Below are 13,752 nucleotides of genomic sequence, written 5' to 3' on the forward strand. Positions count from 1 at the left end.
TCTCCAGGGTTAGCAAGCCCCCAGGGGTCAGAACATCAGAATTATAGGAAGTAAAAAGGCATAAGATACACATCACTGTATATAAAATATATAAGCACAAAAGTGAAAGTGAACGTGAAGTCGCTCAGTCCTGTCTGACTCTTTGCGACCCCGTGGACTGTAGCCCACCAGGCTCCTCTGTCCATGGGATTCTCCAGGCAAGAATACTGGAGTGGGTTGCCATTTCCTTCTCCAGGGGATCTTCCCAACCCAGGGATCGAACCTAGGTCTCCCGCATTGCAGGCAGACACTTTAACCTCTGAGCCACCAGGGAAGCCCCCTATATAAGCACAGGGAACTATATTAAATATCTTATAATAACCTATAATGGAAAAGAATCCAAAGGAAAAAATATATATGTATAACACCTTGCTGTACACTGTATATCAACTACGCTTCAGTTAAGAGAAGGCATGGAGGCTTTCCTGGTGGGTCAGTGGTAAAGAATCCATCTGCAAATGCAGGAGACTAGGGCTCGATCCTTGGTCTGGGAAGATACCACGTGCTGCAGAGCAGCTAAACCTGTGCACCACAACTATTGAGCCTGTGCTCTGGAGCCCAGGAGCCACAAGTACTGAGCCCACACGCTGCAGCTGCAGAAACCCATGCGCCCTAGAGCCCGTGCTCTGCCGCAGAGAAGCTGCTGCGATGAGAAGCCTGTGCGCCACGACTAAGGAGTAGCTCCCGCTCTCCAAAACCAGAGAAAGCCCAAGAGAAGCAACGGAGACCTAGCGCAGCCAAAAATGAATGAAATAAATTATTTTTAAAAGTTAAAAAAAAAAGGCATAATGCACCTGCCAGGGGGTGCTGAGGTGAATCAGAGTCTGCAGGTAGGGGTGAACTGCCTCCATTCAGCTCCCCCCGCCACCTTGGACTCAGTGGACCGGAGCCTTCGATTGTTGTCTATAGAAATGAGCTGGACAGATGTTTTGTGATTAATAAGGTACTAAACTTCAGGCCGAAACCCAGAGAGAGCTATCTGCTGCCACAGCTTTGCAGCCAGGACTTCTATCTAAACACCGCTTTCATGCTGGGTTTCTTTCTCTTTCTGTAACTGATCGTCTGTATGACCAATAAATACCTGGTCCTGAGAGGCAGAGGGTAGAACAGATGTGCACAGAGAGGACAGACACCACTCATCATCTTACCATCTGGAAATGGTCACTGTTAAATGTGTGTTGTACCTTCCTGCAGGGTTTTTTTTGCTATGTGTATATTTGTGTATTTATTTAAAAGTGGGATTATGTGGCACACTTGGTTGCATTGTCTGCTCTGTAAAGATGAAGCATGTAATGATGGCCCTCCCAGATGAGTGGCATATCTGTGTCACTGTTAATGGTGGTGGTGTCGGTCAGCTCATATGCCATATTTATTAGCAGTGAGGGCTCCGGTGCCCAAGTGACGAGTCTGAAATTCAGTCCTGCTGCTCTTTTTTGGTGGGCAGAGATTTTTCCCTTCATTGACTTATTCACTCATTTAAAAATTTTAAAAATATTTTTTATGTTGGAGTGCAGTTGATTTATTACAGTATTGTGTTAGTTTCAGGTGTACAGCAAAGTGACTCAGTTATGCATATCTATATCTATGCTTTTTTCAGATTATTTTCCTATATAGGTTATTACAGGGTATCAAGTAGAGTTCCCTGTGCTATTCAGTAGGTCCTCGTTGATTACTTTATATATAGTGGTGTGTATCTGTTAATCCCAACCTCTTAATTTATCCCTCCCTCCCTTCCCCCTTTGGTAACCAGAAGTTTGTTTTCTGTATCTGGGAGTCTCTGTTTTATAAATAAGTTCATCTGTATAATTGTTTTTAGATTCAACGTATAAGTGATATCATAGGGTATTTTTGTTTGTCTGATTTGACTTCACTTAGTATGATGATCTCTAGGTCCATGTTGCTGGAAATGGCATTATTTCGTTCTTTTTTGTGGCTGAGTAAATACTCCATTGTATGTACATACCACGTCTTCCTTATCCGTTCACCTGTCAATGGATATTTGGGTTGCTTCCACACTGTGGCTACTGGATATAGTGCTGCTACGAACTTTCACTTGCATGTATCTTTTCAAATTATGGTTTTCATCTTTTCTGGACATTTGCCCAGGAGTGAGATTGCTGGGTCATGTGGTAGCTCTATTTTTGTTTGTTTAAGGCCTCCATACTGTTTCCATAGTAGCTGCACCAATTTACATTCCCACCAATAGTGTAGGAAGGATTCTTTTCTCCATACCTTCTCCAGTGTTTCTTGTTTGTAGACTTTTTGATGATGGCCATTCTGACCAGTGTGATACCTCACTGTAGCTTTGATTTTCATTTCTCTAATATTTAGCTGTGTTGAGTATCCTTTCATGTGATTTTTGGCCATGTGTTATGTCTTCTTTGGAGGAATGTCTATTTAGATATTTTGCCCATTTAAAAAAAAAATTTTTTTTGATATTGAGCTGCATGAGCTGTTTGTATATTTTGCAGATTAATCCCTTGTGGGTTGTATCACCTGCCAATATTGTCTCCCATTCTATGGGTTGTTTTTTGTTTAGTCCTGCCACTTACCAGCTGTGTAGTCGTGGGCAAGCTATTTAACCTATTTCACCTCTGTTTCCTTATCTGTAAAATGGGGATAATAGTATTTAATGGTTGTGATGAATACCCGAGTTAATGGATATAGAAGCAGTAAGGATGGTGCCTGGCATATTCCTAGTGTTAGTGTTAACAGTTGATGCTGTTAACTGCTGCTGCAATTATTTGGCCCATAGTTTGTTTAGCGAGCCCTCTTTTGTTAGGCATTCAGTGTTTCTGAGTTGTTTATAAACAAAGACAGTCTTATGAGGAGATCTTTACTTAAATGGCGGGTCGAGGGTGGGGGCGGACCCCACGGTGGGGGGACCCCACCCTCGACCCCTCTGCTGAGGTTCTGTGGCTCCCATAACACTCCCCCTTCTGCCCCGCAGGCTGTGTGGGACCTACCCTCCCTCCTACAACCTGACCTTCCTCTCCTCCCAGAACGTCCTGCTCATCACGCTGGTGACCAGCACCGAGCGCAGGCACCCCGGCTTCGAGGCTGTGTTCTTCCAGCTGCCCCGGATGAGCAGTAAGGGGCGGCCCAGGAGGGGACAGGCCTCGGGGCCATGGGGTTTGAAGCTCAGGCCCTCCTGAGCTGTGGGCGTCTGGTGCCCAGGCTTGAGGGAGGCCGGCCGGCTCCTTGGGGCCCCTTGCCCTCCTGGGACCTCAGTCGTCACGTGTGTCTCTCTGCCTTTCCTTCCAGGCTGTGGAGGCTACTTGCGGGCAGCCCAGGGGACATTTAACAGCCCCTACTATCCAGGCCACTACCCGCCCAACATCAACTGTACCTGGCACATCGAGGTGGGAGTTGTGAGCTGTGGGGGGTTAGAGAAGTTGGTTGGGGGGGTAGATGGGGGAGGAGAGGAAGGGGTTGGGCGTGCTCCAGGGAGGCAGGAGAGAGGGCGATGAGCACCTTCGGCCACTCCCAAGGGGTGTGTGTGGAGGCTGTGGGCGGGGCAGTTTCCGAAGCAGCGTCTTCAGACCCAAGCTCAACCCCCCTCCTGTGGCTGGTGCCTGCTGGAGGGACCCAGCCCCGGGATGGGCTGGCTCTGGGGCCTCCCGGAGGAGCTGTGGGGGCAGTGAGCGCCGTGCAGAGGAGGACACGCTCACTGGACGGCTGGAAACGCGCGCCATCCAGTCAGTGATGAGGGAGAACTGCCCGGCCTTCTTTAGAACACCACAGTGTGTGCTGCTGCTGGCGAGTCGGGAAGGCCTTCCTTCCAGATCCCTCCTGCCGTGTCCTCACTGCCCTGCAGGCGGGCGGGCGGGAAGAACGCCCCCATTCCCCACCGGCTCAGGAAAGAGGGAGGCTGTGCAGAGCCAGGCCCACAGCAGCATCTCTCTCCGCAGGTGCCCGACAACAAAAACGTGAAGGTGCGCTTCAAAGCCTTCTTCCTGCAGGAGCCCAATGTCCCCGTGGGCTCCTGCACCAAGGACTACGTGGAGATCAACGGGGAGAAGTGAGTGTCGGGCGAGGGCGAGTGGGGGTGCCCCAGCCCCAGGTGAGTCTTCTTCCTCTGCTCAGCTGCCCGCCGCCCCCAGGTACTGCGGAGAGAGGCCGCAGTTTGTCGCCAGCAGCAGGAACAACAAGATCACTGTCCACTTCCACTCGGACCAGTCCTACACCGACACCGGATTCCTGGCGGAGTTCCTGTCCTTCGATGCCCGAGACCGTGAGTGTCGCGCTCAGGAAGCGGGGCCTGGCTGGAGGGCCGACCTGAGATTGGCCGTCTATTCTGCATCTCATTAGCATCTCTGACGCTGAGCCGCCAGAGCTCGTAGGCTGCATCTCAGTCACTGCAGTAGCTTTTTGAGGGAAAAAGAGCCAACAGTGCCCTTAGGTCCCTGGGAGCAGCCCCTCAGGCCGAGGAACTCAAAGTGCCTTTGGGTCACTGTCCCTTTGGCTCTGCACCACTTTGAGAATCTGCTTGTCCCTGGCCTTTTAGCGGCTCTCAGATGAATAGCATGCTTTTGAGACAGAGCACACTGGGGCATGGATCATCGCATGAACCACTCCTAGCTCTGAAAATTGAGATCTCTACTGAAGAGATCTCAACTGTTTCCATGCATTTAATTTCACTGTCTGCTGTGAATATCAGTTCTTCTCTGTCCACAGTGGGATCTTTTTGTTTGTTTCAACCTTGTATCATAGAATAGGGCTTCCCAGGTGGCTACCAGTGGTCAAGAAACTGCCAATGCAGGAGATAACAGGTTCAATCCCTGGTCTGAGAAGATCCCTTGGAGAAGAAAATGGCAACCCACTGCGATATTTGTGCCTGGGAAATCCCGTGGGAAGAGGAGCCTGGCAGGCTGCAGTCCATGTAGTCGCAGAGTCGAACACAACTTAGCTAGTAAACAATAACACATTATAGAATAACCTTTAGGAAGACACTTTAACTGCACTGCTGCTGCTGCTAAGTCACTTCAGTCATGTCCAACTCTGTGTGACCCCATAGACGGCAGCCCGCCAGGCTCCCCCCTCTCCGTCCCTGGGATTCTCCAGGCAAGAACACTGGAGTGGGTTGCCATTTCCTTCTCCGTTTAACTGCACACAAGCATCCAAATTTAAGTTCACATTCAGCTGCATGGCTCACCACCCAAAGTGTAATTAGATGAGCAAACCCTTTTGATAAGTGACAAAGCTACTTGTGCAGAGAAAGGGAAACAGGTTTCTCTCAGTTTGTCATCTGCCCGATGACATCAGTTGTCAGACACATCCTAGTCTCAGAAACGTTCAAGTGTGGAAACACCTTAGAATTAAGGAGATCCAGCGATTCCTGGTGCCTGGGGGAGGACACGCATATCGTCTGTCTGCCGAGTGGCTGCTGCTCCAGGTTGCCAGTCGGGAGCCTGGTGCTTGGGGTCATGGCCGGCCAAGGACATGGGGCTGTAGAAATCGGTGCGCGCCCGCTGGCCTCTCTCTGCTCTGCACAGGGCCTCCCAGGGATTGGTCATGGGGGCCAGGAGGGACCGCAACCAGTGCCTTTCCCACTCCCTCCAGCCATCCCACTGGTTGTAGGAACCCCTTGCCACAGCTCAGTGGGCCTAGAGACCCCCAGCTGCAGCCTCACTCCTCTCTACTGGGGGCTGGCCTGGGAGGTCTCTGGTGCCCAGTGTGGCTGGCTGCAAGGTCGGGAAGCCTGTAGTGGAGGTGATGGGGGTGGCTGTGGACTTCAGGCCTACCCTCTGCCTGCAGCGTGCCCGGGCAGTTTCATGTGTAACACGGGGCGGTGTATCCGGAAGGAACTTCGCTGTGACGGCTGGGCCGACTGCACTGACTACAGCGATGAGCTCGACTGCAGTGAGTCCCCTGGTGTCCTCTGCCCTCTCTGTGCCCGGCTTCTGCCTGCGACCCCAAGCGGGAAGGCCCGAGGTGGGGGTGGGAGTCGTTCCTGTCCTTTGCAGCCCATGGTGCTGAATCAGCCTCCACGACCGGGCGGGATGGGATCCCCAGGGGCGTGGGAGTGACTGAGTACCGAGTGAGCCTGGCATCTAACTGCCTCCCCGCCCCTGCAGAGTGCAACGCCACCTACCAGTTCACATGCAGGGACAAGTTCTGCAAGCCCCTGTTCTGGGTCTGTGACTCTGTGAAGGACTGTGAGGACGGCAGCGACGAGGAGGGCTGCAGTGAGTGTGGCCGGGGTCCGGGCGGGGATCGCTGCCCAGCTCCCCGTGGCCTCTCTGCTGGCCCTCGAGCCTCTGCTGAGTCCTTGTGCTCCCCAGGCTGCCCGCCCAATACCTTCAAGTGCGGCAACGGGAAGTGCCTCCCTCAGAGCCAGCAGTGTGACAGGAAGGACGACTGTGGCGACGGGTCCGATGAGGCCAAGTGCCAAGATGGTGAGGCAGGGGCCCGCCTCCCACGGTCACGCAACGTGGAACATGATGAGAAAGGGTGTCAGCTGGGAGAGAATCGTGCAGAAGGCCCGGGAGGAGAGTGGGTGTCAGTGTGGGTGGGTGGGGCAGGCCGAAGAGAGGGGCGACAGGTGGGTGAGCATCAGGTCGGGTGCCTCAGATAAGTGGATTGCCTCCCCTGTGTCCTCCTTCTCGGGCAGGGAAAGCCGTCCCCTGCACTGAACACACCCACCGCTGCCTCAACGGGCTCTGTGTGGACAAGAGCAACCCCCAGTGTGACGGGAACGAGGACTGCACTGATGGCTCGGATGAGAAGGACTGTGGTGAGCAGGGCTGCTGCGTACAGCTGTGCAGGTTGTTCACTGAGCAAGGCACATACAGAGGCAGAAATCACGCCAGGGCCTCACTCACCCAGCTCTGCCCCCGGGAAAGGATGTGTCTGCCTGGAGGAAAGGACGACTTTGCTGACTGTCACCCAGGCACTGCCTCACCGGCAGCTCTGATCCTAGAGGCAGGGCCCAGGGCAGCTAGTATGTCAGGCCTCTGTGGCCAGGCTGTGGTGCTGGGCTGACCCCTGCTTTGCAGACCTGGCCATGGGGGCAAGGCCAGGTTTCTCTGTGTTACCTGGAGGAGAGAGAGCACAGCTCCTGGAGCCCTGGGCAGGGTTCTGTCCACACCGCGCCCGTATTTGCAGCCCCTTGCGTATTTCAGAAGCGCTGGCCACAGGTTCAATGTGTGCAGAGCTGGGCCGTTCTGACTTCCCGTCACCCATTGCTCTTGTCTCTGAGAGCTGTGTCCTTCAGCACCCAGTGAGGATATCTAGGTAAATGACATCCAAATTAAATCTCAGCAAACCAGCAGAGGTCTGAAGGCCCACGATGGCACCTGTGCAGGAGTCCAGGGGTGGGGAGTGAGGGTTTTGAGTCCGGGGGCAGGGAGAGGGGCCGGGAGGCTGGTCTAGCAGGCTGCCCCCGCCCCCGCTCCCACCCGGTGACTCCTGCCTCTGTCTCTCCCAGACTGTGGGCGACGGTCGTTCACCAGGCAGTCCCGGGTCGTCGGAGGTGAGAATTCAGACCAAGGCGAGTGGCCCTGGCAGGTGAGCCTCCACGCCCAGGGCCACGGCCACTTGTGCGGGGCCTCTCTCATCTCCCCCAGCTGGATGATATCTGCCGCACATTGCTTCGTCGACGACAGAGGATTCAGGTGGGTCACAGGCAGGAGCCGGAAGGCCTCTCCAGGGCGCTGAGTGGGGTCCCTGTGTGTTTCCTGAGGTGGAAAGGCCCTGTGTCTGTGAGGCCTGCCTAGGTGAGGCAGGAGCAGGACTGGAGGGGTGGGGCTTGGTAACGGAAGCACTGAGTGTTTTGTGGATGCCCCTGCTTGTCCTCGGGATCTCAGTGCCTCTTCTAAAAGCCAGGCGGGCAGGTCTCATATGTGCCCATCTTATAGAAGCAGAGGATCAGAGAGGTAAGGATATTTGTCTGAGGTTGTACAGCTCTTAAGCGGCAGAACCAGACTGTAGCCCTGGTGTGTGGATTCCTGAGCCTGAGCGGTCAGTGTCTGCAGGGCGGGACCCCGCCTTGGGGCCCTCAGATCCACGGCCCAGCTCTAGGCTGCCAGGCTGCCATGGGCAAGTTTTCTGAGCCTGGGGCTCCTGGGGGCTCATGGTGATGCTGCAGTTTGTAGGCTGAGAGGTGTGAGAAGGAAACACGAGGGTGACAGTGAAGCGCTGAGCCCATGCTGGTGCCCGCGCAGACCTGCACCCACCCCGGGAAGGGTCACCAAGCACATCACTGGGCCGAGCTGGCCTCTCAGGGCAGCTTAGCGGGAGCAGGGGGCCCAGGGCTGGGGCTCTTTGTGACTTGGGTCCAGCCCGCCCAGGCCCTCTGGCCATCGGCTGCAGGAGTGAGACTGAGGGCTTAGAGGGGCCCCCCTCCCTCAGGCCCTTCCTGCCAGCCACCAGCCTTCCAGCCCTGGGCAGCTGCGGGTGGAGGGGACCCAGGCTGCCATGGTCACCCTTTTGCAAAGAGACAGAAGGAGCACCGTGGACTTTTGGGACAGACGGGGCCCGCAGCAGGAAGTAGGCCTGTGTCCAGATGGTGGGGCCTGACTGGTGAATGTGCTGGAGAGGTCACTGGAGGCCTGTGGGGGCTTGGGATCAGTGGTGGTCGCTGGGCCTGGCTGGGTGGGTGAAACGTGGCCCGTCTTCTCACTAGCACACTCCACACCACTCTGGGCAGAAGTGAGCCGCTTTCTTCCCGGGGAGGTGGGAGCCTACTGAAGAAAGTTTAGAATGAACTTATCATTTTGGAATGTGGACAACTTGCAAAGACAGGACAGAATTCACTATACCACCCCCCACACATACTTTCCCTTGATGTTATCGTGCTGCGTTTGTCAGCTCCGAGAAACTCACAATTCTGTACTAGAAACTCGCCTCGGGGCTGCCCCAGGGCTCCACTCCCGCCCCCTGACCCCAGGTGCCCTCCGAGCGTTTCATACCATACGCATTTCATACCAGTGTCCTTTCTGCAGCGAGAGTCCTTCCAGGTGCCCCCTCAGTGTCTGCTGCGTGTCTCCCCAGTCTCCTCTGTCCCGGACGGTTTCTCAGTCGTCTTTGTGTGTTTTTCATGACCTGGACTATCTGAAGGCCAGTGGCTGCTGACGTTGTTCTCGTGGTTAGCCTGGGGTCACGAGTGTTGGGAAGACAGTCATGTCTTATCAGCAGGTAAATGATGTCACCGTGGCTGATCACTGGTGATGCTCATCTTGGTCATCTGGTTCAGAGGCTGATGCCAGTTTCCCCCCCTCCCTCCCTGGATCTCCTTCTGGTCTCTATTCTTCGGAAGTGAGTCAGTCTGGCGTCGTTCTGTAAGGAGGATTTGTCCCTTCTCTCCCGTGTGTTTATTTAATCATCCATTTCTGTGTGCAGGGACTTGTGTGTGTATTTTGGGTTGTAATCTGGTATCGTGTTGAGTGGTGTCACTTGATTGTTTTGGAGCTGGCCACTGGGACCTCTCCAGGCTGGCTCCCGGCTCCCTTTGACACGTCCCCCCTTCTTCTGTTCTTCTGAGCCGCCTCCCTGCTGACACTACTTGGTGCTCCAGGCTCATCTTGTATTTTCCTGGCCCAGGCCCAGAGCTAGGTAGTCCCCTGAGAAGGAACCAAGATCTGGGCACTGCGCACTCCTCGGTTCCCGCAGTCCCCTTGCAGCCCCATCAGCCAGTGAGCTGGGAAGTGCTTCCTGAAGTACCCGCCCCTGGGCCCTCGTTCCCCTGCTTCATCTTTTCATTTCTCGTTTCCTTTTCCTTCCTCTTCTCCTGCTCAGCAGTCTTCCTTCTGTCAGTGAATGCACTCAACACCCATTGTTATCACTGGCCTGGGAAGACTGAGTTAGACTTGGTCCCTGCTCTTCCAGATGTCCCGGGGTAGGGGGACAGGGTACACGCATACACACATGTGCACACATGCGTGCACAGAGCTGGGGAGAGGCTGTCGAGGGCCCAGAGTGTGGCGTTCGAGCTCTCCTGAAGGCTGGGGAGAGTGACTGCTAGGGAGTGCCTGTGTGGGCAGGGTGTCCGGTTTGGTGTTGAAACGTGAGGGTGTTTGTCACTGCACCAGGTGACTCAGACCTTCCAGGTAAAGGCAGGGCTGTGATCAGGGACAGGCAGGGGTGAAGTACGCTAGGACCTGAAGTGCAGGTACTTTGCACACATTTCTAAGTCAGCAGGTGACCCCAGGCTGTTCCTGAGAGGTAGCATCATGTATCAAGAGCACGGGCTGCTGGGTAGAGTCGGTGGCCCATGACCACCTTGGTGGTGTGTCTAGGGATAAGATAACTTAGCATGTCAGCCTCTGGAAGAGTGCTTGTTCTGGCTGACTGGTCGACCTCTGCTTAGGTCTCAATGGAATGGCCAGGGTTTACTGCAGGTGTTTCGTGCTGCTGTACTGTCTAACCTGTCACCAAGTTACCTCTTGATGCGTGACCTTCTTGATTCCTTCCCTGTCTGCCATCTAGCCTGATGTGCGTGTGACGGTGCAGCATGCAGAGTCACTAGCTGACTCGGCACGACCAGCGTTCTTCATGACCTTGTGGGGGCTTTCACACTTTGTCTCTTCTTCCCCCTGCTGCTTTTTCTCTTCTTTGCCTTCTGGAAGTTCCAGGCCCTCTCTGCCGACTGACACCAAAGTCTTCTCAGATTCCTTCTTCTCTCAGACACTGTACTCATCTGTGGGCTCCAGCACATGGGTCACATCTCAGCTGTGCTTCCTGAGATGTTCACACATACCCAAGGCTGAGCCATTTCCCAGTTAGTGCAGGCATCATGGCGCTTCTGTCCTAAGTACAGCCGCTGGTGTCCCCCAGGAACAAGGAAATCCTCCCACGTCACCACCATAGTTATAACACCCAGAAACGAGCGCCCTGACATAGCACTGTTAGCTGGCATATGGCCTGATTTCAGATTCCTTCAATTCTCCCGGTATTTATAGGTTTTTAAAAAAGTCTAGGATCCAGTCAAGGGATATGCTTTGTTTTAGTCATTATTTTTTTTTTTTAATTTATTTTTAATTGGAGAATAGTTGCTTTACAATGCTAATCTCTTTTAAGTCTAGAATAGTCTCTCCCAGCCTTTTAATTTTTGTTTTTTTATGGCATTGCATTTTTGAAAGTCCCAGCTGCTGTTCTGCAGAACGTCTCTCCATGTGGATTTTCCTGGTTGTTGCTTCATGAGGAGAGTTAGGTTCAATATTTTTTTGGTCAGGAAATGCTGCACAGGTGATGTGTCCTCAAGAAGTACACAAGTCCCCATCAATGGAGGACAGTTTGGAGAGAAGTCTGATTACTTGGTTAGGGTGATGTCCACCAGGTTTCTCCATTATAAACGTATTTCCCTTGTTGGTGTTTTTTATTGTTTAGTCACTAAGACACGTGTGACTCTTTGAGGCCTTATGGAGTGTAGCCGCCAGGCCCCTCTGTCCATGGGGATTCTCCAGCATACTGGAGTGGGTTGCTATGCCCTCTTCCAGGGGATCTTCCCAGTGCAAGTTCTCCTCTTCTTCCACCTCTGCCTGCCAGCATCGTCTCCCAGCAACAGCAGGGTCTTGTCCTTATGGGTTCAGTTCTCCTATGTGCAATGGTGAGAATTGCTGCATCCTTCTGCTACCATCCACAAACCTGGGAGACAAAGTTCCATCTACTTTTCAGCTCATCTGGTACTTAAAATATGTACCTCTGCTCTAGAGAAGTACTTGGATTGATCCAACCACCTCATCCTCTGTTGTCCCCTTTTCTTCCTGCCCGGAATCTTTCCCAGCATCAGGGTCTTTTCCAATGAGTCGGTTGTTTGCATCAGGTGGCCAAAGTATTGGAGCTTCAGCTTCAGCATCAGTCGTTCCAGTGAATATTCAGGGTTGATTTCCTATGGGATTGATTAGTTTGATCTCCTTGCTGTCCAAGGGACTCTCAAGAATCTCTCCTGGCAGGAAGGGTAGATTAATAAGAAGGGAGATCTTTTTAGTAGTGAGGTAAGAGTGTATTGAGAGAGGGCAGCAGGGAGGGAGGCCTTTGAGCATGGTCTCCGAGTGGGCACAGGCTTGGGGCAGGGCATCTGGCTGGAGTCCTGGCTCAGGCCTCCCTCTCGGGCCCTCGCTGCCACCTGCAGGTACTCGGAACACAGTGTGTGGACAGCCTTCCTGGGCCTGCATGACCAGAGCAAGCGCAATGCCCCGGGGGTTCAGGAGCGCGGGCTGCAGCGCATCATCAAGCACCCGTTCTTCAACGACTTCACCTTCGACTACGACATCGCGCTGCTGCAGCTGGACCGGCCGGTGGAGTACAGCGCCACCATCCGGCCCATCTGCCTGCCCGCGGCCGACTACACCTTCCCCACCGGCAAGGCCATCTGGGTCACCGGCTGGGGCCACACGCAGGAGGCAGGTGAGTGGGGGCCGAGGGTCTGCTCGCAACTGCACTGCTGTGGGATTCGGGGGCTTCGTGGCTGTCCTTCTGTCCCTTCCTTTCCCACACGGCTTCCCAGGATTGACCCCCCCCCCCCCCCCCCCCCCCCGCCCCCTCCGATGGTCAGGACACCCTGACCACTGTGTCCGGCTGCACAGCATCCCACCCGGCTCCGCGAGCCCTGGACCCGGGTCCTGCCTCCGCGGCCTGGCTTGGCGAGCTGCCCATGTCCGCCCTTGCTCCTCCGCAGGCCAGGCGGCTATGATCCTGCAGAAGGGCGAGATCCGGGTCATCAACCAGACGACTTGCGAGCACCTGCTGCCGCAGCAGATAACCCCACGCATGATTTGCGTGGGCTACCTCAGCGGTGGCGTGGACGCCTGCCAGGTGGGCGCGGGGCAGGGACGCCGGGGGACGGGGGCATAAGCGGGGACGGGTGTGGGCGGGGCTGGCGTGGTGGGCGTGGGGTGGAGGCGGCGACCAGGGTCGGGGCACGCTGTACCAAGGCCTGCTCTCCCCGCAGGGCGACTCCGGGGGCCCCCTGTCCAGCCCGGAGGAGGATGGGCGGATGTTTCAGGCCGGCGTGGTGAGCTGGGGAGAGGGCTGCGCACAGAGGAACAAGCCCGGCGTGTACACGAGGCTCCCAGTGTTCCGGGACTGGATTAAAGCGCAGATCGGGGTATAGATACGAGGCCCAGCTGCAGTCACCCCAGGTGCCCACCTGCCGGCCGAGGACGGGATTGCTCCGCATGCCCCCGCCTCGGGCCCCGGAACCCAGACTGTGAACTGATCCCCGAGACTGCGGATGGAGGGGCCTTCCCACTCAGCCTCGGAAGTGGGGGTGGGGTGGGGAGGACCCGGCTGTGCCGGGAGGCGCGTTAGAGGACGGAACCTTCCCTCTCCAAGCTGGCCTGCTTCGCTTGGTCTGCCTGGAGCACGGGAGCAGCTGTCGTGTGGCCTCTGGGACCCCTTGGTGGGGCTGGTGCCACCCCCAGGGTCACAGTCTTCAGGAAGCTCAGGCCCGAAGGCCCCGAACGTCAGTCAGGTCCAGGATCAGAATGTCTTACCGGCTCCAAGGGTGGGGTTCACTGTGTGTATTTGTGTGTATGAGTAAAACGCTTTATTTCTTTTTAGGTAATTTTTTTTCTTACTGGACTTGATGGCCTCTCCTAGCTCCACTAGCAAGAAATTGGGTTTAAATTCCCCTCAGCCCAGATTCTAAAGGGTCAGGCTGAGAGCGGGGACCACAGTGCCCCATGACCTCCCCAGGGCCAGCAGGGGGCTATGTTTCTGCCCTTACCTGAGGCTCCCCAGACAGGAGGGTGGGGGGAGGGTGTGCAGCAC

The 13,752-nt window shown here is 55.0% G+C and overlaps 1 protein-coding gene and 1 long non-coding RNA gene across 5 annotated transcripts in view; one reads left to right on the forward strand and one right to left on the reverse strand.

Moving 5' to 3' along the window:
• The window catches only part of ST14 (ST14 transmembrane serine protease matriptase), a 38,117-nt gene extending 24,576 nt beyond the window's left edge, over positions 1 to 13,541 (forward strand). For all 4 annotated transcript variants that reach the window (XM_061406477.1, XM_061406478.1, XM_061406476.1 and 1 more), the window contains 12 exons: positions 2,990 to 3,129; positions 3,304 to 3,401; positions 3,951 to 4,060; positions 4,143 to 4,273; positions 5,797 to 5,901; positions 6,117 to 6,227; positions 6,324 to 6,437; positions 6,653 to 6,775; positions 7,469 to 7,655; positions 12,113 to 12,387; positions 12,659 to 12,795; positions 12,932 to 13,541. In XM_061406477.1, coding sequence (XP_061262461.1) covers positions 2,990 to 3,129; positions 3,304 to 3,401; positions 3,951 to 4,060; positions 4,143 to 4,273; positions 5,797 to 5,901; positions 6,117 to 6,227; positions 6,324 to 6,437; positions 6,653 to 6,775; positions 7,469 to 7,655; positions 12,113 to 12,387; positions 12,659 to 12,795; positions 12,932 to 13,093 — 1,693 coding nt within the window. In that variant the 3' untranslated portion in view covers positions 13,094 to 13,541. The remainder of the gene's footprint in view (positions 1 to 2,989; positions 3,130 to 3,303; positions 3,402 to 3,950; positions 4,061 to 4,142; positions 4,274 to 5,796; positions 5,902 to 6,116; positions 6,228 to 6,323; positions 6,438 to 6,652; positions 6,776 to 7,468; positions 7,656 to 12,112; positions 12,388 to 12,658; positions 12,796 to 12,931) is intronic.
• LOC133241237 (uncharacterized) lies at positions 2,165 to 9,803 on the reverse strand. The gene is made up of 2 exons (XR_009734561.1): positions 8,968 to 9,803; positions 2,165 to 8,726 (listed from the first exon to the last, which is right to left on the reverse strand). It is a non-coding gene; the product is annotated as an uncharacterized LOC133241237 (long non-coding RNA).
• Positions 13,542 to 13,752: the final 211 nt, after the last annotated feature.

Source organism: Bos javanicus, chromosome 29 (genome assembly GCF_032452875.1).
Source record: "Bos javanicus breed banteng chromosome 29, ARS-OSU_banteng_1.0, whole genome shotgun sequence".
In the NCBI taxonomy this organism is placed as follows: Eukaryota; Metazoa; Chordata; class Mammalia; order Artiodactyla; family Bovidae; genus Bos; species Bos javanicus.